At 54.7% G+C, this 26,791-nt stretch overlaps 1 protein-coding gene across 1 annotated transcript; it reads left to right on the top strand.

Moving 5' to 3' along the window:
• The first annotated feature begins 414 nt into the window (after nt 1-414).
• Epha2 (EPH receptor A2) lies at nt 415-26,740 on the top strand. Its single transcript, XM_057784421.1, has 17 exons — nt 415-600; nt 5,422-5,489; nt 7,191-7,866; nt 15,077-15,232; nt 15,307-15,639; nt 16,577-16,692; nt 16,998-17,151; nt 18,590-18,689; nt 19,164-19,219; nt 19,416-19,541; nt 19,645-19,833; nt 19,952-20,013; nt 20,098-20,307; nt 20,469-20,618; nt 21,031-21,224; nt 21,710-21,865; nt 25,869-26,740. The coding sequence occupies exons 1-17, from the start codon at nt 519-521 to the stop codon at nt 25,972-25,974; spliced, it is 2,934 nt and encodes a 977-aa protein (XP_057640404.1). The 5' UTR covers nt 415-518; the 3' UTR covers nt 25,975-26,740.
• Nucleotides 26,741-26,791: the final 51 nt, after the last annotated feature.

Below are 26,791 nucleotides of genomic sequence, written 5' to 3'. Positions count from 1 at the left end.
TGTGTGTGTTATCAGGAGTCCTTCTCCAGGCATGTTGCTAAGAAGGCTTTTACGTCTTTGATTTACAACTCATTTCTTCCCAGGTCTTGAAGCCCAAGGGCGAAAGGCGAGAGGAGAAAAAACTCAGCGCAGATTCATTCCGCACTTTTGGGCTTAGAGATCAGATCCCCGGGCACTGACCATTGGAGGCGCTTTGCAGCGCGCAAACTCCTCAAGGCCCCCTACAATCCTCCTCAAATCCCTGCCTTCCCCCACCCCAACTTCCCTCTCACTTCCCCGCCCTCCTGTCTGGGTGTCAGCCCGGCCCCTTTAAAGACATTCCTGAGGGCGTGGTTTCGGTGACGTCAGCGCGGGACATGAATGAACAGGAGCGGGTTCTCACCCAACTTCCATTAAGATCTTGGGGCAGGAGGGGAAGAAGTTGTCCGTGGCGGGCGGGCGGACGAGCAAGCGGGCAGGAGCAGGGCACCGAGGCCGGCGTGCGGATAGCAGAGATTGCGGGGAACGAGAGGCGCGGCATGGAGCTCCGGGCAACCGGCTTCTGCCTTGCGCTGCTGTGGGGTTGCGCGCTGGCGGCCGCGGCGACACAGGGAAAGGAAGGTGAGTGTCTGCACGGTGGCCGCAGCCAGCAGTGACCCCGGGCCACGGGACCCCGGGCCACGGGACTCCGGGTCGCTGGAGCCTCACGCTTCTCTCCGGGACGTACCTTTGGAAACCGACTTGTGACTGCTTGTCGCGCTGGGTTCGGTGGGGCTCGCGGGCTGCGGTCGGGGACAATCTTGGGGACCCTCTCCTGGGACTCCAGGCTCTACGGAACTAAGAGATGTAGACTGGGGCACGCAGGGCTTGGAGGCCGCGGAAAATGGGATGCGGCGCCCGCCACGCAGTTGCAGCCCGGCAGCGGCTTCTGGAACGCGACCCCCGCAGGGCGCGCGTGGTCCCTCGGAGGAAAGAAGGCTTTTAAGGGGACTTTTCCGGGCGATCAGCTTCTTAGTAACCCTAGTTTGCTTAACTCATCCGCCCTGATTTCGTGCGGAAGGCATTTGGGTGCAGTCCCCGCTTGTTTGGGGAGGGGGTTTCTCGGCGGCCTGACCCAAGATGGTTTCTCTTCTCCCCGTTTTCACTCGGGTCTCAGAGGCCAGCGTAAGAAGCGCCTGGGGTCAGCCCTGACCACGCACACCTTCCCTCCTTGCCAAGCCGCACTCCCAGGTTCGGGAGACAGGTTAAGGGGCAGGAGCGAGGACAGGAAGTCCCAAAGTCAAGTGTACTGAGCAAGGGGTGACTCAGAAGGAGGAAATGCGGCAGGTGGGGTTGCGGCCTCCTTCGATGTAGAGCCGTCACCTCGGGCCCATCGGGAGCCGGGTACCTGGAGGTGGGAAGTGAATCACCAGCCCCCGCCCCAACGTCCCAGAGGGAGCCACGCAAGGTGAGGGGGCCGCAGACTTTGTCTTTGCCCAAGGCGCGGCCTGGGGTGTGCGTGGGGGCGTTGCCCCTCAGCTAGGGTCTCCGAGAGGATGGGGATTCCTGCCCTGCCCTTGGCCGAGGATCTTCCTGTCCACCCAGCCGGAGCTGGCTTCCGTTTCCCACAGCGAAAACTTTTCCCTGCTTCTGGACATAGCGCGGCTCCTGCCGGCTTCAGCAGGGGAAGCGTGGAGGAAACCCTGGTGGGTGAGAAGATCCCTAATTCTTTTCGCCTTCCACGTTGGGAGGGTAAAAGGCCAATTTGGAGCTCTTGGAGGGTGGGGAGTGGTGAGGTGGAGGGGTGTCAGTCACATCCTGGCCCCATCCCAAAGACAGACAAAGCCGCTGGGTCCCCCGGGAAGTTCTTTTTGTCTATGTGTGTCCTGCAGGGCAGGGCAGGGCAGGGAATCTGCGACCCTCATGCCTCCCCCTCCCCGATTCGGCTATTGGCTCTCTCTTCTTGGGAACTGTGGTTGGGGAGAAGGGAGAGACAGCTGGAATTGCTACAGGCCTTTCCTGGGCTGCCACAGAGTTGAGGATTAGACGTCTGCTTTGCTATGCGGGCTCCTGACCCCCAGCCCCCAGCAGGGAAGCCTTAAACAATCTTGTACTTGTGCCTCCCTCCCGGCATCTGTCCTCCTCATCCCGGCCATTGTGATTAATCCCGTTTGCTTGGTATGGAGGAGGGAAAGGGTGCATATTGCCCCGTGGTTGTGGAAAATTCTTGTCTAGGCTCCGGAGTCCCAGTGCTTGTGTGATGAGGGGTTAGGGAGGGGGGTTGTGACCCAGCTGGTTTCACTTCGGGTTGGGGGAGCTGCGGGCAGGTATGATCTGTCTGGTTTCTAGCCTCAACACAGCTGTGCGGCCTCTTCTACCGTTCTTTGCTGAATTTGGAAACCCAGAGGGAACCAGTTAGGGTCTCGACAGCTGCTGAATTTGCCCCTCTATAGTAACTTTTACTTTATTACAGTGTGTGTGTGTGTGTGTGTGTGTGTGTGTGTGTGTGTGTGAATGTCTGTCCACTTGGAACTCAGACTTGCAGGAGGAATTGGTTCTCTCCACCATGTGGGTTCTGGGATTGGAACTCAGGTGACAGACATGTGGCTTTACCTGCTGAACCAACCATCTCACTGCCTGTCCTTCTTTACCAAGAGAGTGGGGGAGGCCCCCCACTAGTCAGCCAGGGCCCTCTGCACAGACGGGTCTGACCCACCTATCCAGCTGTCTCCTCTGCTGACTCGGATGGATGGGGGTTAAGAGGCACAGGCCTGGAGAGGGCTGGGTTTCTTAGCTCAGCGAGGGCCTTGCCTGCCTCCCAGCCCCATGCCTGTTTGCATCCGGAGTCTCTGGTCTCCCCACCCCTCCACCCCCTTTTTAGGTGTAAGCTGATCTTGGGTAAAGAGGGATGAGGTTAGCAGGGAGGTGGCAAGGGGGACATTGCATTGTGGGAAAGCTCATAAAGTCATGTAGCCCACAAAGGTAGCCTATGGCAGTAAATCCCCCCCCCTCCCTACTGTCTTTTAGGGGACGGGGACTTATAGGGTACTCCATCAAAGGCAACCTTTTGGTGAAACCCTGACAGGGTCATGCCAAGGGGCTCCCAAGCTTCCTGCTTCCTATAAGTCAGAACCTCTGATTACCAGAGCCCAGGAGCTCTGTCAGGGCAGAGGGACAGCTGGGCTCTCCCCGTTCCTGATGGTTGGCTCTAGGGAATTTCCCTGGGAGGGGGCCTGTGGCTGGCAGCCCTTGGGATGTGTGAAGCCCTTCTTTTCTTCTCAGATTGAACCTGGCGATGTTTCTAGATCCAGGCTTGGGCTGACCCTCCTGTTAGGTTAACCCTTCAAAGTCCTTTCCGCAAGGGGTCTTGTCTTTAAGTTTCTCCACTGCTTGGGTGTATGTTTGTGTGTGTGTGTGCGCGTGCGTGTGCATGCGCGCCTGCTATACATTAGATTTACTGAGAACAGCCCTCACCTTCACCTTCCTACCTACCCAGCTGGAGTCAGGAACCCCCAGCACCATTCCTGTGGGGTTAGTGAGTTTCCCAAGGTTAGGCCCTGGGCATGTCTGAACAAATCCCTGCCCCGTGCCGTTACCCACCTGACCTTCCACTCTCTCAAACTTACAGCCAGCTGTGCGATGTGGAGCCTGGGCTACTTCAGAGTTCCCCTTCCTTGTCTGGGCTGCCAGAGCCTTCCTAGGGTGGCTGAGGCCAGGGTCAGGTTGGTAGTACCTCTCACTAGGGCCTTGACTCCTCCCCTCACCCCCTCAATGTGGAACCCCACTCTGTCTCAGTTTTCCCCAAGGTTCTCCGTTCTCCTAGATCTTGGTGTGGAGGAATGTCACTTCTGAGACCAGATCTTCAAGGTACCCTGCCCATGAGAACAATAACTTTGCAGTTCCTGCTTCCTCTACCATAGCTCTTTGGCTTTTGAATCTGGGGACCTTGCATGGGTCCGAAGCCTCAGTTTCCCTAATACCTGCTCTCTAGGGAGGCTGGCATGACTTAGCCTTTATTTGGAAATGGAAGAGAAACAGATCTTGGGCCTTGGCTGCTGCACCTAGCAGAGAAGTGGGAGTGGCCTGTGGAAGGAGGCGCAGGGCCAGGCCAGGTGTAGGGAAGCCCCTGGCAGAACCTCCCTCTGCCCAGATGCCTCCCTTTTTAAATACAAAAAAAATTATTTTTACTTCATGTGCATTGGTGTTTCGCCTGCATGTGTGTCTGTGTGACAGAGTCAGATCCTTGTAACTGGAGTTACAGACGTTTGTGAGCTGCCGTGTGGGTGCTGGGAATTGAACATGGGTCCTCTTAATCACCAAGCCATCTCTCCAGCTCCCTTCCAAAAGCCTCTTGGGGGAAGATAGTGTGGTCTTGTCACCTATGGTCCCTCTGGGTCTGGAAAGTCCCTTTGAGGATTCCCATCTATCATTCCTCCCCACAGGTACTTCTGCCAGGGGTAAGAATGGCTTTCCCGGGGAGGAGACCTGGCCAGAGATGTATGGCTTTGGGCCCCTCACTGAGACCTCCATGCCAGAGACTGTGGTGGGAAGACCCATTTTCAAGCTACTCACTTCCATCAGATCCTCTTGTTAACTTCTCTTTCTCTCTCTCTCTCTCTCTTTCCTTCCTTCTTTCTTTTCTTTCTTTCTTAAAATATTTGTTTGTTTGTTTATTTATTATGTATACAATATTCTGTCTGTGTGTATGCCTACAGGCCAGAAGAGAGCACCAGACCCCATTACAGATGGTTGTGAGCCACCATGTGGTTTCTGGGAATCGAACTCAGGACCTTTGGAAGAGCAGGCAATGCTCTTAACCTCTGAGCCATCTCTCCAGCCCTTCCCTTTCTTTCTTTTCTCTTTTCTTTCTTACCATGTAGCCTTGCTGGCCTGGAACTCGCTATGTAGACCAGGGTGGTTGAGAACTCTTAGACGTGCATTTGCCTCTGCCTCTGGGGGGCCGGGATTAAAGCTGCGTGCCACCACGAAAGGCTGGCCAGCATCACTTTCTCACCGAGAACCTCAGTGCCTATTACCCACTGCTACCCTGTGTGCTGGGTGGCCTGGTTTGGGTCAGGGTGTTCTATGCCAGGGGGATGTGGCAGAAGCCGACAGTCCTGTCCTCTGTGACCTATGTGCAGTGTCCCCTTGTTTGAGGAAGCAGATGGGGCACTGGGGTATCATTTTATTCTATTCACCCCAGCACACTGACCAGCTGCTGTCCTGAAGGGCTGAGCACTGCCCTGCCCCAGCCAGGGGCTTAGGGGACGGCACAGCTGAAATCTTTGTGACCGGCGGATGTAGGGCATGAGTCCTACCTCTTCCCAGGTCAAATCATGTGTAGCTCCTGGGGTTGGGGTTGCGGACACACACACCATCACCACTGCCGCCCCACACTGGTCCCGCTGTGTTGCTCCTGGGAAAGCCCCAGCTCATCAGCCCCTTTCCCCGTCTTTCCCACAGTTGTTTTGTTGGACTTCGCAGCAATGAAAGGGGAACTCGGCTGGCTCACACACCCCTATGGCAAAGGGGTAAGTAAAGTTCCAGAGCTGAGGGTGGGTGGGAAGGGGGGCTGCAGGTCCCAGGAGGGACGAAGAATGGGAGCTGGGATCAGACAGTGCATCTGACCACACAGGACTGAGTTAGTGACCCAGGCTAGGGCAGACTGGATCTAAGCAGGAAGGAAGGGATCTTAGGTGGCCCTGCTGGAGAGACAGCTGAAGACCCTGGCACACCGGGATATTCCAGAGGGGTTCATGGCTCTACTTGCCTCTTGGGAGGGAAGGGTTAAAGGCTGCCCTGTCATGGAGGTCTTAGCACAGGAGGTGAAGAGTGAAGGACAGCTAAGGGACCCTAACTCCCTTCCCTGCCCTTCCCACTGGGGACATCTCCCTTTCTGCTCTGCTTTATGGTGTTCCTACTCTGACCGCTGACCGCTGCTGCTAAGTCAGAGGCCGGGGAGCTTTGTGAAAGATACTGCTCTGCTTTGGGCCTCAGTTTCCCTTGCGTGCCACGTATCCTGGTTAAGTTGGGTCTCTGAGCCAGGGTGAGGGGTGTGTCTCTGGGGAACTCTAGGGACAGTTCCTACAGTTGGCCAGATCTGAGGGACTTGCGCCCGAGTCATGGCGCCAGTGAGATCTGAGGTAGAGTTTGGAACAGACATTCCGGGACCCTGGAATGTCCTGCTGGAGGCAGATAGCCTCATCCAACCCGGTCATTACAATACAGAAGGAAACTGAGCCCTGGGGGCATGTGGGTCTTGGCCAATGTCACGCAGGGCAGGGCAGGGCAGGCCTCTTTTTTGTTCCCTTTACTTGCATTCATTGAATTTTTTTCTCATTCATTTGTTCACACATTCATTCATCAGGGACCTCCCTAAGTACCTACTCAATGGCAGAGAGGCCCTGGGGATTTAGAGCTGAGTCAGTTGCTGCTCCCATGCTGAAGAGTTCAGAATACAGCCCTGGGAGCCAGGCTTGTGTTACCATATTCCAAGTCCCCAGTGATAAAAGGGGACATGGTGATCCTGGGGGGTACCCAGCCCCCTCCAGACAGGCTGGACGAGTCTCAGCTAGATTGTAAGCACAAACTGCCCAACTCCAGGCCGTGGAGGATCACCTGTGGCTTTGAGTTACTGTATTCGTCAACACACGTGGCACACAGCGATGACCCTAGCCACGATGGCACCATGCCAGCTGTTTCGGATGGTTGTCACCCCGAGTGCCACGTGCTATAGTCTGTGTTTTGCAGGTGTTTTGTTGTTCATCCTCTCATGAGGTAGAGGATACGGCTCCCGTTCTATAGATGGGGTTTAGGGAGTTCCAATGATGAGAATGTCCCAGACTCCATCCTACGTCCACTGATGGAGAGACTCAGTACCCAAACATTAGGACCAGAAAGACCCACAGTCAGGTCTCGGGCTCAGTTATTTTGTGGCTGCGTTTCTCCGGGTCTCATTTCCCTTCCCTGTAGAATGAGGGCATAAGAGCTGAGAGTCAGGTGTGGAGGCAGGAGACAAGATGTTCGGAGTCATCCCCTCATGACATAGTGAGTTCGAAGCCAGCTTGGGCTACGTGAGATAACTGTCTCAATACTACGAAGAAAGTAAAATATGGGAAAGGGGAAAAACTGTGAGACTGAGCATGCCCGCTGGGACTCAGTCCGTACCCTCCCCCACTCTACCCTCCCCCACTCTACCCTCCCCCACTGACCCTCTCGTGTTCCGCACACAGTGGGACTTAATGCAGAATATTATGGATGACATGCCCATCTACATGTACTCCGTATGCAACGTGGTGTCCGGCGACCAGGACAATTGGCTCCGTACCAACTGGGTGTACCGGGAGGAAGCTGAGCGCATCTTCATTGAGCTCAAGTTCACCGTGCGAGACTGCAACAGCTTCCCGGGAGGCGCCAGCTCCTGCAAAGAGACCTTCAACCTCTACTATGCGGAGTCGGATGTGGACTATGGCACCAATTTCCAGAAGCGCCAGTTCACCAAGATCGACACCATAGCCCCAGATGAGATCACAGTCAGCAGCGACTTTGAGGCTCGCAACGTTAAGCTGAACGTGGAGGAGCGCATCGTGGGGCCGCTCACCCGGAAGGGCTTCTACCTGGCCTTCCAGGACATCGGCGCCTGTGTGGCGCTACTCTCCGTCCGTGTCTACTACAAGAAGTGTCCTGAGATTCTGCAGAGCCTGGCTCGCTTCCCCGAGACCATCGCCGTGGCTGTCTCCGAGACTCACCCCCTGGCCACTGTGGCTGGTACCTGCGTGGACCATGCCGTGGTGCCGTATGGGGGCGAGGAGCCTCTCATGCACTGTACGGTGAATGGCGAGTGGCTGGTGCCTATCGGGCAGTGTCTGTGCCAGGCGGGCTACGAGAAGGTTGCAGATGCCTGTCAAGGTGAGTGGAGGTTTCTGGGGTGGCAGGGAAACCTTACTGTGGTGGGAGGCGGTGCTGGTGGGAGGTCGCTGCTCCGGGATTGGAGCATTTTAGTAAGTATGTTGGGGATGTCACTGCTCTGCTGCATCACCTGTACCTAGAGGGAGGGGTATGGGACTAGGAGGACAATGGCGTAGGTCCTAGTTCCCAGACCTTCCAGTTCCATCCGTTTCCTTCACCCCCTCTGCCCGAGTTTCATCATCTGTAGAGAGGGTCATAGTATCTATCTTGGGGGGGTAGTTGTGGCAATCACATGACCTCATGCTCGTAAAGTGCTTACTTAGGTCAGTGCCCAACACACACATACCTGTAAGTGCGGCTGTTATTTATTTTTTGATTCATCCTATGACTAGTTCCTGTTCTGCCGGGGCCCTGCAGTCTGTTCCCAGGAACTATTTCTGATTCTCGTGCTGTGTGGCCTCAGGCAAGTTGCTCAACCTCTCCGGGCTTCAGCTTCTCCTTGAATAGTTTGTTGAATCAGGACCCAGGGTATGCTAGAATCACCCGGAGTGCATTTGAGAGGCTATGAAGTGGGCTGCGTTCGGTTCTCACTAGAACTCCAGACCCAGATCTTCTGTCGGGGTTTATTGATGACTATTGAGATTGCAAAGGGTCCCTGTTTAGGTGACTCTCTGGAAACAGGCCTGGGCAGTAATGAGCTCACACAGGGAAAGCTGTAGCAACAGCCAGGGCCTGTGACAGTGTAAATGCACAACCATCGAGGGTTTGCAGTGGATGGCTCTGGAAGCGACTGGGCAGAACATGTTTGGAATGCAGCTGACCTTTGGAAGGCCTGTCCCGGGGAGCTGCTTTTGCAGAGATAAGTTCAGTGTTGAGAAATTAGGGGCTAGGGCCTTACATATGTGTCTTGCAGGTGTGCATACCTGCCTCGGATGACCCTAGCTGGCTAGGTCCCTGCTCATCTCTGGCCTCAGCTCTCCTTTGAGGAAAATGGGGGGGGGGGTGGAATTGCCTCCACCTGTGGACGTAGCTTGCCATGAAGGAAGCTGAAAGCCCCCTGAGTTCTGGCTAATAGGTGGTCTGTGTACATCTGAGGCATAAAACAGTGCCTAAGCCCCCCTTGCTTCATCACCCTGCCTCTCCTCCCCGCTGCCCTCTTCTGAGTGAGGCCCCTTCCCTAGGTGGGCCCCACTTAGGTGACCTCAGATGTATGCTCTCAGCTTCAGACAATGACCATGGGTGCGTGGGGTGGGGGGAGGGGGCTGGTCAGGACCAGTGGGCCCAGGAGCTCCTCCCCCATGACATCCTAACACAAGAATGCGGGTGTGGAGGAGGGGAGGTTGAAAACTTTCCACCCTGGTGATTCAGACCCTGCAGAGATAAGTGGGGCTGGAGGGGGGTCCTTCATGAAGTGGAGCAGCTTCCTTTACTTGGGGATCAGGGTTCTTGTCCGGCATTGTTTATAAAGAATCGCCAACCCCCCCACCACCACCAGGAGTAAGCCCAGCAGGAGGACCAGTTCCCTAGAGGGACACTTGACTTAGCTGGCAAGGCCCTCTCTGTGCCAGCCACCCACGGGGCCCTGGCTCTGTCCCCTTTGCACCTCTTCCCAGCAGGGAAAGGGTCTTGCCATGACAGTGTTCAAGTCTCCGAACCCAGGTGGAAGGAGGAGAGCACGAACTCCGCCAAAGTGACTTCCACGCACGTGCCATGGTGCGTGCGCACGCACTCGGGCAATCATGATAAACCCATTTAGTTTCAGAATTCTTTCTTCTCCATTCTGCCCAGCAGCCTGTGACCGTGGCACTGAGGGGGTCGATGCTCTGTAGAACTGGTCTCCCCGAGTCCGTGTGTCCCTTCCATGAGGCTGGGGTTCTTTGTTAGTCCCATTGAATAGATGAGGAAATTGAGGCCCAGAGACTTACCTGGAATCACACAGCCATGTCAGTATTTAAACCATGCTGCACAACAGTACCCAGGCCGCCATAGGTTAGGAAGTGGGACAGGAAGTAACCAGATCCTGTGGAATCCCTGACTCAGCTCTTGGCACTGACATGGGCTTGCTGGGCAGTTCTGGGATGGCAGGTCTTGGCACGGGGGCTGGGGCTCCATCAGAGGGAGGGGTAGGGTGACTAGAGGGCCATTGTGTGTTGGGGACATGGGTGAGGGCACAGGGTCTTTCCAACCTGTTTGGCTCTCTTCAAGCTGTGACCCCAGGTGCTTCTGTTACAGCTTTTACTGACGAGAGGGGCCGTGGTGTCCCAAGGCCGACCTGCACCTTGTCAAGGTCATTTCCAGAGTCATCAGGCTGCATATCTGTTCTTCCTGGGGGTTCCCTTCTCCAGAAGGCTGGAACTAGCCAGGAAGGAGTTAAGTGGTCAGAGGAAAGGGGGGAGTCCTTCCAGGTGCCCAGTGTGGACAGGTGGGCATGCTGCCCAGCCACAACTACCCAGAGCTATGTCAGGAATGAGCCAGCCTCCCTCCAGCCCTGTCCAGGGGACAGTGGAGTCACTTAGACTGACTGCCATCTCCCTGGGGGCTGCTTTGTCTGTGCTTCCTGTGTTGGCTTCTGCAGGGCCCCCGACTGGCGCCTTGCCTCTGTCCAGGGAGACCGAGGCCAGGTGAGCAGGTGGCTAGCAGCTGGAAGGCCGGCTTCTGGGGGATGTCCCTGCCTGGCTCCAGTTTCATGACTCCCCTTTCATATATAGGGGTACTTTATTCAGGTACCAGAATAAATATTTCACAGCTAAGGTCTATAGTCTGCCCAGCACCCAGAGAGGATGAGGACTCTCCCTGTTTACAGATGAGGAGATCAAGGCCCAGAGGAGACATGGCATACTGTTTCCACTTGCCCGTGGAGCCGAGTGACTATGGCAGAACCCCTTTGGGTTTTTTCCCTCACTATCTGCCAGTGGCTGTCAGGCACCTTGTGATCGGATCCTAGAAGCTGTCACTTTCTTTGTCAGCTCAATTTGAGCTATTACACGTGATTACTGTGAGTGATGAGAAGGAACTCACAGCCCAGGGCTGTAGCAGTGACCTTGGACCGAGGTGGGGGTGGGGGCTCTAAGGGCCTTTGATCGTGGCTCTCAGGCTTATGCCTCCCTTGGTATGTGATACCAGGTCTTATTTCTGTGGGTTTCGGGGGTAAGGGTTGTGGCAGCAATCCCCCAGCCTCACCCCTGTGCTCCCAAGAGCAAGGCTAGGACCCAGGAGCCCTGCCAAGCAGGCTTGGCCCCTGCCTAGTTACCGGAGGTAAGGAGGTAAGTGGGTCCCCTGAACGGAAGGAAGGAAGCAGGCAGAGAAAGCCAAACAAGATAAAGGCTGGAGGTGGGAGAGCTGGGTGGGCGGAGGGGGCACTTACCTGCTGGGTGGCAGATATGCCCACGGATGACTCCCAGGGCACTTGTGAGAGGAGCAGGGCCCACACTGAGAACCAGGAATGGGGTTCCCCCTTTCTGTAGGTACCACAGGGCCTGCTGGGAGCACCCTCCTTGCCCTGGGTCAGTAACTCACAGGTCAAATTCACTGTCAGGGTGCAAAGTCCAGGCTCTCTGCAGAGGACTGGGGTAGTGAGGTGGCATTCTGGTCGCCAGCTGTCCCTGGCTTGGGAAGGCTGATTGTCACCAGGGCTGACCTCTTGACCTCACGACCTCACCGCCCAAAGCCTGGGGGGAGGCTGGGCCTGGGGAGGGGCTCCACAAGGAGCTGGATTAACGCCACACAGGGCGGCTGTCCCTGAGTCACCCTGCACTGCCACCTGAGGGGCGGGTATCAAGAACTGGAAAAACCAGGGTACAGCCCTAGCTACAGCGCGTGTGCCCCAGTTCTGCTGCTTGGAGTGGCCCAGGCCTGCCAGGCAATCAGGGCCAGAGATACACTCTGCAGGTGCCCCAGGTGGGTGTCCAAGTGGACGGCGTCCCCGAGGGGCTGAAACGCCACTCGCTTCTTGCAAACCTTGGTATGTTTCATTGTGCATGGTAAGTTTGCCATTCATTCATTCATCCGCCCCTTCATTCATTCATCCACCCCTTCATTCATTTGTTCAAGCCCTCCATCGCATCAGGTCTTGTGCTGAGCCACATATGGGAGCAGATAGACCAGACTCCACTCCTACTCCAGTCTCAGAGAGCAGGGAGGTGGGGGAGAGAGAGAGAGGAGAGAGAGATCCTGTGTGCACAGATAATTTCAAATGAGGCATAAAAGCTAGGCTGTGAATTCCCCTGGAGCTGAGAAGATGATAATCTGTTGGTCACACCACCGAATCCCAGTTCCCGACATTGTGCCAGACACGTAGGTTGGGCTTGTCTCTGTTTGGTAAACTTGAACCTGAGTAATAGATGCCCTGTTGGAGCACCAGGGAGCCTGAAACTGAACAGTTGGTGAAGGTGTCAGAGGAGTTAAGCTATTGGCAGTGGGTGGGTCCTCGGTGTGGTGGGTGTGTTTGTGTGTGTGAGCCCCTTGTTGTTGCTCGCCCTGGACTTTGGGAAATGCAAGCAATTCGGAGGGTCCTCATGGTCTTCCTGATGTGTTCTGGGCCTCTCTAGATAGACACTTGCAAACTCTGGCAGGCAGGGCCCATCCAGGAGTGCCCCAGGGCCCTGTGGTTGGAGGAGGAGGGGTAGTGCCTTTTCGGCAGGCAAGCGCATGCCCTGTGGACGCCGCCTCTCTTGCATTATCTGGTACATCCGCAGCGGAAATCTCTCCAAATTCTCTTTTTCCTGCCAGCAGGCAGGCCACCCCCAGGCTCTGGGGCCGAAGAATAGAGCCCATATCTTCCCCCACTTCCTCTCTGGCATGAGATGGTGGGGAGCAGGGACATGAGGGTTGGCAGGTGGCTCAGGCCTTTGTGACCGCACTGAGCACCAGGGTTGGGTCCCAGGCAATTGTTATTTGGGGTCTGGACCCTCCATCTCCCGAGTCCCTTGACCTTGGTCCCCAGAGAACCAACACTCACTCACACGCAGGCATCTCTGGGTTTAAGTGAGAGCATTGGGGAACGAAAGCTGGGATCAGCAGGGCCTGGTGTTCTGGCGTCTCATTTTTGTGTGAAAGTTGAAGGAAGGAGAGAGCTATTTTTGTATTGTAACAGCTATGTGACGGGAGCGAGGCCAGAGACACACTCTCCCAAACCCACGAGGAGGCTTTGCAGCTTGGAAGAGGTGACTGTAGCTAACCCATAGCCCACTGGGGTGGTGTTGGCACTCCTCTCCAGACTGCTCTGGCTATAGTCGGGACTTTACCAAGCAGGTCATCAGGCCTCATGGCTTGCACCAGGCTTGCCCAGCCCTGAACTTTGTTCCAAATTGATGCGTTCTTGGGAACAGAAAGGGATGATGGGGAGGCGCTTAGCTTCAGCTATCCTCCCTTTATCTTGGAGACCTTGAGCAAATTGACCCACCAGGGCCTCAGTTTTCTTACCTGCAGAATGGGGTGAATGCTAGCCACGAATGGGTGCCTTCGTCTTGCTATTTGGTTCCGAATTTTATCCCTTCTCAAAATAGGTGCCCAAGTTCGTGTGTGTGTGTGTGTGTGTGTGTGTTGTTTACGTACGCTCGCACATGTGCGCACAATGGCTGGGCCAGCCTGGGTACCTCAAGGAACCACAAAGAATTAGAATGTTGTCTCCCAGCCTTCTAGCAAATGCAGGGCACAGGCTCGCTCTTGACAGCCCTGCAATCAATCCCATTTCCCTTCCCACCTCTGTTCTATTGCCCAAGGAGAGCTGGGCTATGCTCTCCAGCCTGGTAGGAGACTTGAATTGGCTTCCCGGGATGGGGGTTGGGGAGGTTCTCAGGCCTTGGGGCCAGGGCTGCCCTGTATCAGACAACCTTTATCCAGGAATTTTCTTCCTCCCACAATGCAACATGACTCTCAGGATAAAATCTGAACTTCTTTGCGTGACATTCAAGGCCTTTCTCCCACTGCGTTATTGCTGCGGTTCCTTCTGTTTGTACCTAGAAGGCTGCTCATACCTTGTGTATGGCAAGCTCTTGCTCACCCTAATATTCTACTTGGCCATGTTGAACTTCTACACAGCAGCCATTAAACCCCAGCTGAAGTATCCCCTCTGTGGCGCCTCAGGTGCCCGGCCGCCATCTTTTGCCTCTGCCAGTCACTTGGCTGTGGTTTTCTGTAATTCAGAGTCTTTAGCTTTCACCTTGGGGTTCACAAACCACATGGACCGGGCGGAGGAAGATGGCCAATGAGTGACTGATGCCAGACCCTCCCTGCAGAAAAAGCAAAAAGGGGCGTGCAGCATTGAAAAAGGAGGTCCCGGGGCTGGAGACATGGCTCAGAGGTTAAGAGCACTGGCTGCTCTTCCAGAGGACCTGAGTTCAATTCCCAGCAACCACATGGTGGCTCACAACCATCTGTAATGAGATCTGGTGCCCTCTTCTGACCTGTAGGCATAATTGTATACATAATAAATACATAAATCTTTTTTTTAAAAAAAAGTTAAAAAAAAACAGAAAGAAAGAAAAAGGAGGTTCCCGGGGACAGCACTCAGTCTGCTCCCGAAGCTCCCCAATCTGTGGTGAGCCCTGTGAAGTGACCCTCGTGTCTGAGTAGCTTCCTGCCTTTAGGCCAGGAAAAGGCTTGGGGCAGAGAGCAGGGTAAGGTGTTGGGAGGAAGCCCCCAGAGTCAGGTGCCTGAGTCCCTAGCCAGCTGGTCCAGGATGGACTATTGAAGGAGGAAAGGCCACTTCCCGGCGGCCCCCTGAGAGGAGCAATGACCTGGCTTTGGAAATGAATCCAGGGAAAGCTGGGGCCTGGCCTTTCCTGCCTCTCGGAGGCCAGCCCCGGAACAGGAAAGAGATGGAGGCCTACGGTAGAGGAGCCTTGGCAGGGGGGCATCCTGACCGAGGAAGGCCAGCTGGTTAGTCAGGGTGGAGGTTCACAGCCACAATCTCCACCCCGGTCAGTTCACATCTGTGGTGCACCGTAGAGATCCTGCTGATCCAGTCTGCACGAGTCAGGTTGGAGAACCTGCTCAGACTGGAGGAGAAGCTGTGGTCCTCGAGTGCTAGGCTTTGAGGTGTGACAGTTCCTGCAAGAGGCAGCTGGCATCACACGTCCCAGGGTTTGGGGCACTTGGGACAGGTTATTTTTGTGCCCAGCAGGCACTGGCCATGGGTGTGATATCAATGAGAACACGGCTGGGGAAGGATAGACAGAACTGACCTCATGTCTGTCCTTGTCCCTCTCAGCCTGCTCCCCAGGATTCTTCAAGTCTGAGGCCTCCGAGAGCCCTTGCCTGGAGTGTCCAGAGCATACCTTGCCGTCAGCCGAGGGTGCCACCTCCTGCCAGTGTGAAGAAGGCTATTTCAGGGCACCTGAGGACCCACTGTCCATGCCCTGCACACGTGAGTCTTGTGGAGATCCGGGAAGGGGTGACTGAGTGAAGTGACAGCCCCTTTGACCTCCAGTCTTTTGACAGGTCCCCCGTCTGCCCCACACTACCTCACGGCCATCGGCATGGGTGCCAAAGTAGAACTGCGTTGGACACCCCCCCAGGACACCGGGGGCCGCAAGGACATTGTCTACAGCGTCACCTGCGAGCAGTGCTGGCCGGAGTCTGGCGAGTGCGGGCCCTGCGAGGCCAGCGTGCGCTATTCAGAACCTCCTCACGCCCTGACCCGCACAAGCGTGACAGTCAGCGACCTCGAGCCACACATGAACTACACCTTCGCCGTTGAGGCCCGCAATGGCGTCTCAGGCCTGGTGACTAGTCGAAGCTTCCGCACAGCCAGCGTCAGCATTAACCAGACAGGTGAGCAGAGGGACAGTAATGGGCCATGACATGCGGGGGAGGGGGGGGACGGACCTGCCTGGGTGAGTCTTGAAAACAGGTACCCTTCCTGGGTGTGGTGGCACACCTTTCATACCAGCACTTAGGAGACAGGCAGGTGAGCGATCTCTAGGAGTTTGAGGCTAGCCTGGTCTATGCATTGGGTGCCAGGATAGCTAGAGATATATAGTAAGATTCCTGCCAGGCATGATGGCATACTATAATCCCAAGACGTGTTCTGAAGGTGGAGGCAGGAAGGTTAGGAGTTCAAGGCCCATGTCAGGCAAAGGAAGAACAGGGGAGGTGGTTCAGAGCATAGTGCTTGCTGCATAGACATGAGGACTGCACCTCATAGGGGCATGGATCCCTTGCACCCACAAAGACAGAGACAGGGAAATCCCAGCTGATAAAGCCAGGGCGGGGTTCACTAACTGACTTCTGCCTCAAAATCTAAGGCGGAAAGGGATGGAGGAAGACGACCTTTGACCTCCACATGCACATGTTCACACACACACACACACACACACATGTGCATGTGCCCACATGTGAATGCACACATACCTGCCCCAGTCTCTGGGCTCCTTAGCCCCGGGACTTCAAGTTATTTCTCTGGAAATTTATTTCTCTTTTCAGAAAGATGTAGAAGGCTGTTAAACATATATTGTATCCGGGAACAGGAAGGTGGGCTCAGTCAGGAAAGCGATTGCTATGTAGGCATTGGGATCAGGGTTTGACTCCTCAGCGCTCATGTAAACGCCTGGCCCCGTGTGTGTGTGTGTGTGTGTGTGTGTGTGTGTGTGTGTGTGTGCGCCATTGGAATCTGAACACGGGGTGCTGGGGACTGGGACGGGACAGCTGGCACTCTCCACCCTTCACCCCTTCCTGCCTCCTCACGTCCCTCCCACCCTCTTCTGCCCAGAGCCCCCCAAGGTGAGGCTCGAGGACCGCAGCACCACCTCCCTGAGTGTCACCTGGAGCATCCCAGTGCCACAGCAGAGCCGCGTGTGGAAGTACGAAGTCACCTACCGCAAGAAGGTAACAGGGTCAGCCGGGCCAAGGAGATGCTCTGTGTACGGCCATCTGGAGAGGCCTCCCAGGGCAGCACAGGGGAGAATTGTAGGGGAGAGAGAGTGTTTGGGTTCTCAGAGCCAGTTAGAGCAGGCTGTTTGGGATTCGGCCAGTCCTGGGGTCACATAGTCCCTTTTTGTACTTCTGCACCTTGGTTTGTGTATTTGTCTGGTTGGATAGCACAGGAAACCACCTTTCTGGCCGGGACCTTGGCTCTTGCCAGACTCTGCCCTATCTTCACTGTCTGCTCCTCTACCCACCTCCACCCACAGGGCGATGCCAACAGCTACAATGTACGTCGCACGGAAGGCTTCTCTGTGACCCTGGATGACCTAGCTCCTGATACTACCTACCTAGTACAGGTGCAGGCACTGACGCAGGAGGGCCAGGGCGCCGGCAGCAAGGTGCATGAGTTCCAGACACTGTGTAAGTGAGGGAAGCAGGGTAGGACATTTCTGGGGAGGAAGTGTGGGAGTCTGGAAATGCCTCTTCCTCTTAGCCATATGTGGGGAAGGGCAGGACTACAACTCAGATGTAGGACCAGGGATGTGTGTTCAGGGCAGTGTTAAGAGGTCAAGGGAGGCTGTGGCTCTGGCATTGATAGTTCTGAGTTCAAACCCTACATAAGGAAGCGCTAGCTCCAGGCTGCGGCATGGCTCAATTGGTAGAGTACTTACCTAGCATGCCCAAGGCCTCGGGTTCAATTTCACACATGTATAAACCCCTGGTGTATGCCTGTGAAGGATCAGATGTTTAAGGTCATCCTCGGTTACATGATGGGCCTAGCTTGGGCTACATGAGCAATTCTGCCTCAAACATTAAATAAATATTTAAGCAAATACATACATAAAACAAAATTAAAAAACAAACAGATAAAGATTAGGGTCATTAATTTGCCCTCCATGAGCCATTAGGACACCCCCTCTCCTCTGCCTGGCTGTGGAACAGTAATTAATATTCCCAGGACAGTCTGGTGGGGTCTCAGTTAAGATGGAATACTCCTTGTACTCCTGCACAAACCCAAGTTCCCAGCATTTATGTCAGCTCTCAGCCACCTGTAATTCCAGTGCCAGGCATCTTCACTCATGTGTACACATATACCACCACACACACACACACGTAATAAAAAATAAATCAATCGCCGGGTGGTGGTGGTGCACGCCTGTAATCCCAGCACTCGGGAGGCAGAAGCAGGCAGATCTCTGTGAGTCCTGAGGCCAGCCTGGCCTACCAAGAGCTAGTTCCAGGCTCCAAAGCTACAGAGAAACCCTGTCTCAAAACCAAAAAAAAAAAAAAAAAAAAAAAACAGCACTATTTGTCTTACTGGTCTTTTACTTGTATATTTTGGTTCCCATTTTTTTGTTTTTATAGGGTGTTTGTGTGTTTCTTCTTTTTGTTTCTTTGTTTCTTTAATTTTATTTTATGCGCATTGGTGTTTTATCCGCATTCATGTCTACATGAGGGTGTTGGATCCCCTGGATAGTTACAAACAGTTGTGAGCTGCCTGTAGGTGCTGGGAATTGAACCCTGGTCCCTCGGGATGAGCATCCAGTGCTCTTAATCACTGAGCCATCTCCCCAGCCCCTTTGTTTCTTAAAGAGAAGAAAAGGTGTGGAGTTGGGGTGGAGTAGGAGAATCTAGGAAGGGAAAATTGTGACTGCGGGGGGGGGGGGGGGGGGCGGGGAGGAGGGATTTTGTCTTTGAATTTAAAAAAAAAATCCTTAGAAAACTTGAAGGTAGGAGTGCCCAGCATGCTGTTGGTGCCCAGGCTTCTCGGGTCCTTAAGGGGAGCTTTGAGTGCAGTGGGGTGTGTCTGGAGGGTTTAGGATGCGATCTCTCTCATCAGTTGGTCTCTTCCCAACAGCCACGGAAGGATCAGCCAACATGGCGATGATTGGCGGTGTGACCGTTGGCTTGGTCTTGCTTCTAGCGCTGGCAGGAATTGGCCTTTTCATCCATCGCAGGTTTGTCTCCTCTACTCTGGGCTTCCCAAGGGCCTGGGTTTGTCACCTCTACTCTGGGCTTCCCAAGAGCCTGGGTTTGTCTCCTCTACTCCCGGGCTTTCCACGGGCCTGGGTTGGATGCAGAAAGGCAGGGCCCCAAGTAGGCCAAGGCAATTTAATCTAATTTAATCCAAGCCTATGGGATCCCTGCCTATGGGAGGAGGATGAGCTGAAATTTGGGGGTCACAGTGGCCATTGCCATTGTGCTCCTTCTTAACTTCCGCTGGACATGGGGCAGGACATGCTAGCTAGCTAAAATAAGGAAAGCCCTCGTTATGGCTATGTAGTCCTTGCAGAGAGTGATGTTCTTTCCTCTGCCTTCCCCTCACCCTCTGCCCCAGACAGAGGCTGAGTGGGTTGCTAGGCAGTGAGGTCCTTTTGGCTAGCACGGGCTGTATTGACCATGTGTGTCTGGTCCCCGGGGGTTTCTTCCAGGAGGAGGAAGCTGCGAGCCCGCCAGTCTTCTGAGGATGTCTACTTTTCTAAGTCAGGTGAGATGCAGGAACCCCCACCTCCCCCTGTGCCCCAGGAGCTTTCCCAGCTCCTGATGGACCTAGAGGCTTCACTCATTATCATCCAAATTTTCCTGCGGTCCCCCTAGTCACGTGGCCTCTCCTTCGCTAGAACGTCGCCTCCAGGAACCGATCCTCAAGCTGTCCATGACCCCGTGTCTCTTTCTCCTTCCAGAACAACTGAAGCCCCTGAAGACCTATGTGGACCCTCACACTTATGAAGACCCCAACCAGGCTGTACTCAAGTTTACCACCGAGATCCACCCGTCCTGTGTCGCAAGGCAGAAGGTGATTGGAGCAGGTGAGGCTGTGGCCTGGAGAGGTCAGGTGATGGGTGGTCCAGAGAAGGGCCTGCCCGATGCACAGGCTTACTTAGGACGCTTCCACACCTTGCCTGCCCGCAGGAGAGTTTGGAGAAGTGTATAAGGGGACGCTGAAGACATCATCAGGGAAGAAAGAGATACCGGTGGCCATCAAGACACTGAAAGCCGGCTACACGGAGAAGCAGCGTGTGGACTTCCTGAGCGAGGCCAGCATCATGGGCCAGTTCAGCCATCACAACATCATCCGTCTGGAGGGCGTTGTCTCTAAATGTGAGACCTGGGGAGGTGCTCGAGGGTGGCCCCGGGTAGGCAGTCAGGGAAACCAGTCAGGGGCTGGGCCCCCATCCTCCTTACTGGCCTCACTCACACCTGTGTCCGTGTTTTACAGATAAGCCCATGATGATTATCACTGAGTACATGGAGAACGGAGCCCTGGACAAGTTCCTTCGGGTAAGGTCACGATCTGGGGAGGTGGCAGGGGGTTGAAGCTGGGGTTTCTGGGGCCGCTTGACACTAAGGGACTGTACTCTGCAGGAGAAGGATGGAGAGTTCAGTGTGCTGCAGCTGGTAGGCATGCTGCGGGGCATTGCGTCCGGCATGAAGTACCTGGCCAACATGAACTACGTGCACCGGGACCTGGCTGCCCGGAACATTCTTGTCAACAGCAACCTGGTGTGCAAGGTGTCTGATTTTGGCCTGTCCCGCGTGCTGGAGGATGACCCCGAGGCCACTTACACTACTAGTGTAAGTCAGGAGAAGGAGGCATCATACCTGTGGGTGGGGGGCTTAAGGGTGACTTTTACCCTGGATCGGGGACGTGAGGTGTGAAGGGTGACTCCAGGCCCACAGAGAAGGGGCCCTGAATTCTGGCTGGGACAGGGGTAACTGGGGTTGGTCTCCTACAGGGCGGCAAGATCCCTATTCGATGGACAGCCCCAGAGGCCATTTCCTACCGCAAGTTCACCTCAGCCAGTGATGTGTGGAGCTACGGAATTGTCATGTGGGAGGTGATGACTTACGGCGAGCGGCCTTATTGGGAGATGTCAAACCACGAGGTACTGATCCACTGTCAAGATTTCCCTCACTCCCAAACCTTGCCCTCCCTCCTCGGCAGAAGAGGTCTGGGATCGATGTGCATCGAGTTAGAGACCCCACAAATACTTGTCATGGGGGAGGACCTGGCCTCTGTAGTGAATGCAAAGGCAGCAAGAAGGGAAGGATTTCTGTGTAACTTGCAAATATGTGTTGACTGTGTATATTCGCATGTGTGTCTGTGGGCATGTGTGTGTAGGCACATGCATGTGTGCATATGTCTGTAGGTATATGAATGTGTCTGTATGTATACATGTGTATGTGTGCATTTGTATATGTGTGTTATATGCATGCAAGCACATCCCATGTACCTGGTGCCTCACCTAGCCTGGAGGCCTGGGATGCTAAGGACACCATGATGCTCATGTCCCCCAGGTCATGAAAGCCATCAACGAAGGTTTCCGGCTGCCCACACCCATGGACTGCCCTTCTGCCATCTACCAGCTCATGATGCAATGCTGGCAGCAGGACCGTTCCCGCCGGCCCAAGTTTGCTGACATCGTCAGCATCCTGGACAAGCTTATCCGCGCCCCTGACTCCCTCAAGACCCTGGCTGACTTTGACCCCCGGTGAGTCTCATGTCCTGTGCCCAGACTAGCCTTCAGGTTCACGGGTGTGGACTGTGCAGCTTCTCAGGTTGACGGCTGGGTGGCTAGGTGTGAGTTGGGTGTGAAGCGGCTCAGAAGTGACATGTTGACGATGGCGATGGGGCCAGGTGGTGTGAACTGTTTGCCTGGTACGCACAAAACCCTGGGTTTAACCCCCAATACCTGGAAAAGGAAAAGGAAGCCAGGCATGGTCTATTATTAACACCAGTACAAGAAACCAGTTTAAATAGTACATGGACAGGCACTGGGCTCAGTAAGATGGATGAGCTCTGTACAGATGGGGAAACTGTGGCACAGGGTGTCAGGACCCTGACTGGGCTTCCTCATTTGCTTAGAGGAAACCGAGGCACAGTCAGCTCTATGCCCTGCCCAAGCTAGGAGGGTAGGGGCTGGGTAGATCATGTTAGGCAGTCCCTCACCTGTGGCCTGTGGTTTTCCACCCCCAGAGTGTCCATACGGCTGCCCAGCACCAGCGGCTCAGAGGGCGTCCCCTTCCGCACGGTGTCCGAGTGGCTGGAAAGCATCAAAATGCAGCAGTACACGGAACACTTCATGGTGGCTGGGTACACAGCCATCGAGAAAGTGGTACAGATGTCCAACGAGTGAGTAGACGCCCTGGACCACCCACTATTTCCCTCTCTTCTCTCTCTCTCTCTCTCTCTCTCTCTCTCTCTCTCTCTCTCTCTCTCTCTCTGCCTCACTGCTGGGTGCCCCCCCCACCTCTTCCTCCAGAATGGGATGACTGGGAGATAAAAAGTTTTCATCACAAAGCTTCAAATATGGAGGGCTCTTTGCCCACCCTGGGCTGCAATGCAGTGTAAGGAATCATTGCTTCCATAGACCCAGGATCCTACAGCCACCAGGAGTAGAGAGTTTAGCTTTGATCAAGCAGGACCCTGGCGGAGCCTTGTGTTCTTTTCCTGGTGCCTGGGAACCAGAGCCTTGCCAGCCTCTCCGAGGCCACGCTCCCTGTGTGGTTAACTCAGCCCTGCCACTCACCCGCTGCTGGCCCTGGGTATGCCCCCTAGTCAGACCGTGTAAGTGACTTGATCACTCCACCCCATCTCCATCACTGACCCTTCCCAGAACAGCCTTGGCAGGGACATCTCTTCCCGTCCCTGGAGGGACACAACATTGTCCTCTTAGCCTTTGTGCTTCTAAAAATAGCTGTGGGTCCCAACAGCCCAGATCCAACTGTCCAAGGCCATCGCAGAAACAGGCCCTGGGGTGGGAAGGTTTTGGGAACTGCTTGGAGGAGGTGACCTAGACGTCCTCATGTTCCCGGGCTCTAGCCGCTCTGGGACCTAGGCTTAAACTGAAACATTCTCTGGGGTCCCTGACAATCTCCCAGCTAGGCTTCTGACCTGCTGGCCATGAATGTGGCCGTGAAAATGGTGGGTCATGGGAAATAGACAGGAAAAATTAACCAGAGGGAGGTGCGAGAAAAGATGGAGAGAAAACATTAGGTCTCAAGATCACTTTGACTCTGAGTCCGTGTCCCAGGTCTGCAGTGCAAGGGAGTTGGTCCAGCTTTGACCTTGGTGCTCATTTCTCCACGTGGGGATTTCATGGGTGTGATTCAGATGCATAGGTTGTCTTGATCCTTATCTCATTTCTGTCTTTCCCACGAGCCCATAAATCATGGTTCTGTGTCCTGGTTCCTGAGTCCCTCTCCATTTCCCTGGCAACCTGGGTCAGCTCCCCAGGTTCCTTCAGGTTCTCTCCCCCAGGAAAGCACAGCTTTTCTTCTAGTGACCAGCACTGAGAGTGAGGAGCAGGTTTACAGGAAACACGTGGCCGTAGAAGCATCCCAAAATAGCCTGGGGTGCCCCTCGCCAAATCCTTTCCCACGAGCTGGGGCAGGCTCCTGGACAGACAGGCGGTGCGCGCAGGCAGTGTGCAAGCTCAGGGGTTATTTGAAAAGTGTCTAGATAAAGCCCGGAAGTCTTTGAGCGCTCCTTCCTCCTCCGTTGTGCTCAGACCCAGTGGCTCACAGGGCTCCCTCTGGCTCTCTGAGAGGATGTGGGGATGATCTGTTAAACCCACAGAGTTTGACCACACCATGGAGCCCAACAGGAGCTGGTGGCAGAAGTCAGTTCCTTTCCTGATAGGGTCAGGATTTAGGCTTCAGTAGCCTGTCGCTCCCCTCCCTGAGCTTCCCTTTCCAAGGACCTGGCCTCTTCTACCCCTAGCCCCCATCTCTTCCCAGCTTGTGTCCCCCATGATATTTTGGACTCGGTTGGGTTTTGAACTGGGTAAGATCAAAATGACTTCCTGAGGACCTGATAGAGAAAGTGGTTTTGTTTATTTGTTTGGTTTGGGTTTTGGTTTTATGAAACAGGTTTGCTCCATATAGCTCTGGCTGTCATGGAATTTGCTCTGTAGACCAGGCTGGCCTTGAACTCATGGAGATCCACCTGCCTTTGCCTCCCAAATGCTGGGATTAAAGGCGTGAGCCACCACTGCCTGGCACGGAAAGCATTTTATTATAATGTACCTTGAACAAAACAGCGGGCCCAAAGGCCAGGCCTGCCCAGCATTGAAGCTACAGAATAAAGCATCCTGACCAGGCACAGGTTCCAGATGGGTCTTAAGGATCAGAATCCACAGTTGGGTGTGAATGATATAATTCTTGAGTCTCTGGAAACTCTTGTGCCTCCACCCCAAGCCCCTCACTTAGTAAGTCTTCTTGGGTACTTAACATTCATGGGATTTCCTGCTTAGGGGAAAGAGTGTACAGAATTGACCTGACTTGTTTCTCTTCATTCCTGCACAAGGGTAAATAGAGATACCCTGTTCTGCATCCCTTACTGGAAGACTGAGGTGGGAACCAGAACCAGCCTGGACCCTGGCTTGTCTGTGGCTCTTACCCCAGTGCCTTGTTCTATTTGTAGTCAAGAAAAGGTGTCCTTTAATCACAGTGCCGCGGAGGTAGGGAGGGACAAGTGGTTTCTCTGCGTATGAGGCCAGCCTGGTGGTCCACATGTGAGTTCAAGTCAGCTAGGACTATACAGTGAGACCCTGACTCCAGGCGGGCAGGCAGGCTGGTTGGTCGGTTGGTCGGCCGGTTGATTGATTGATTGATTGTGGGGTTTGGGGAAGGAGCACGCTGCTCAGGAATACATCATCATTTCCGTAAAAAGAAACGGGCTTGGGAGGTGCAACCAGACCCACCACAGCCTTGATGTGAATCTGGGCCAAGACTCTTTAGCCTCCCAGACTGTAAAAGGAACCACTCTGCTGGAGAGAAAGCCTTGAGGTGGGGCAGGGGGCAGCCCCACAGTGCTGTTTACATACACATTCATTTGCTCAGCAGTGCAGGGTGGGATCAGGCCCAGTGAGTTTGGGGTTCCCTCGGGCCCCTTCCCCACACTGACACCTTAAGGGGGTACACAAAGCATCCCAGCCCCTTTGTGGTAGGTTTAGAGCCCCCCTTTCTGTTTTCTGGCCTTTTGGCTGTAGCTGGAGCCGTCCCTCCCTCCCCACCTGGGTCTGCCCATCCCTGCTCCATGCTTGGCTCTTTCCGAGCCTGTGGGAAAGTCATGTCTCCGGCATTGCGAACTCCCGGAGCCTGTACCATATAATTACCTCCAATTACAGCCAAGAGCTGGCCTGTAAAAACCTGGGTGTTTTCATGAGCAAGGGCTGGTGGGCGAGGACGGTGGAAGAGAAAACTCCTGAAGTTAGCAACAGACATCTGCTGACAGCTCCCGAAAGCCTGCGTGGTTCTACCTAGGATAGGGGGGACGACAGCCTACCCCTTCCTCAAGGGACCCCTGTGACCTACTGTCAGCCTGGCACCAAATCCTAGCCCCTCAATTGGACACTTAGCCCTTGGGTTCCCACGGGGAAAGCAGCCTGCCTCTAGCAACCTGCAGGCCTCGCCCACTAGAGTCCAGCAGAGCCTGACCCTTGGAAGACCTCAGCAAATACTCACCAGTCTCTGTTGGGGGTGGGGAGGGATAAAAGAGTGGAGGGGACTAGAGGTGCTGGATGGGGCATTCCTTAGATGGAGGGCCTTGATAGGACACTCCTAGGGGGTCCCTGAACAGCCACTACCTGAAGAAGCCTGCCACTTGGGGAGACAGTAGGGAAGACATTTCTTCACTGCTGGTATAATTCTCAGTGCTGTGTGGCCTCAGAAAAAAGTTTCTGCACCTCTCTGAGTTTCAGTTCCCTAGTCCACAAGACAAGGGGTAAGAAGGGCATCTAAGGCTGGGCAAATCGTTCTGCCAGTAAATTGCTTGCTGGGCAAACACAAGGACCGGAGTTCAATCCCCAGAACCCGCAGTGGCACCCGTGTGGAGTTCTGGTGCTGAAGAGGAGACAGGCACGCCCTTGTATCTCGAAATAAAGTGGGCAGCTCCTAAAGTGAGGTGGCCCTTTGACCTCCCCACGCATTGAGAGCACCTCCTCTCTACACCCCTGTGAAGAGCTGCTTAGAGAAGAGGCTCAGCAGGAGTCGGCTGGCGGCCACGTTAGGACATCCCCCTCCCTGCCTTGCTTTCCTCTGTCTCTAACTCCCTCTCTCCCCCTGCCCACTTCCCCAGCTGGACCACACTGCCCAGCCCTGTCCCTAACTCTGCCTTCTCTCCCCACCCACAGTGACATCAAGAGGATTGGGGTGCGTCTTCCTGGCCACCAGAAGCGCATTGCCTACAGCCTGCTGACACTCAAGGACCAAGTGAACACAGTGGGAATCCCTATCTGAGTCCAGCAGGGCCTCGTGTCTACCTTGACCAACAATACTTGAAAAGAGCACAGTGGCCTCCCTGCCATCCCCGTGCCGGGCCACTAGGACTTAACTTATTTCTACTTCTTCCTCGTCTATGCCACCCTAAGGACTCTGCAGGGAGCTCTTGAACGACACCCTGGCCTGAGCTAGGGAAACTCCTGGATTCTGGGCAGGGGCCTCTTCCCTCTGCTAAGGACCCAGTTAAGCACTTAGAGGTTGCCATTGCATTCCCAGCATTCCCTGGGGCTAGAGTGCCACCAAGACCATTGATACCGACGTGGGACATTTCCAGATGGATCTCCCCATCACCTTTCCCCCCCAGGAAGCCACCTCAGGAGCTGAGGCTGGACACTCAGCCCAAGACCAGATGACTAGGGCACTGTAAGCCCCACCCCTCGTTGTTAGAGGGTAGAGCGTGGACTTGGCTGGGTGGAGCCCCAGCAATCTTCCAGTGCCTTCTTCAGACCCAGGGCCCTGCCCTCAGCCCTCGAGGGCCAGTTTCTTGCTTTCCTGGGGCCCCCTCAGGATGCTTGTTTGTGTTGAGGTTTTTTTAAAATATATATTTTGTACTTGCGGAAAGGATGAGTGTGTGGCAGGGACCTTGCCAGGGCTGGGGACGGAGGATGCCCTGCAGTAGACATTCCCGGGCTGGGGGCTGGCCAGACTCGCAGGAGACACTGCCCAGCCACCTCACCTCTAGCCCCTTTGGACGACTGTCACTGCTGTCAGTGTTACTGATTTTATTGGGTTGTTTTTGTTATGTTTTTTTTTTTTTTTTAAACTTAACTTATTA

This window comes from Chionomys nivalis, chromosome 11 (assembly GCF_950005125.1).
Source record: "Chionomys nivalis chromosome 11, mChiNiv1.1, whole genome shotgun sequence".
In the NCBI taxonomy this organism is placed as follows: domain Eukaryota; kingdom Metazoa; phylum Chordata; class Mammalia; order Rodentia; family Cricetidae; genus Chionomys; species Chionomys nivalis.
Note: the sequence above shows the minus strand (reverse complement) of the source record. Positions and strands in the feature narration are given on the sequence as shown.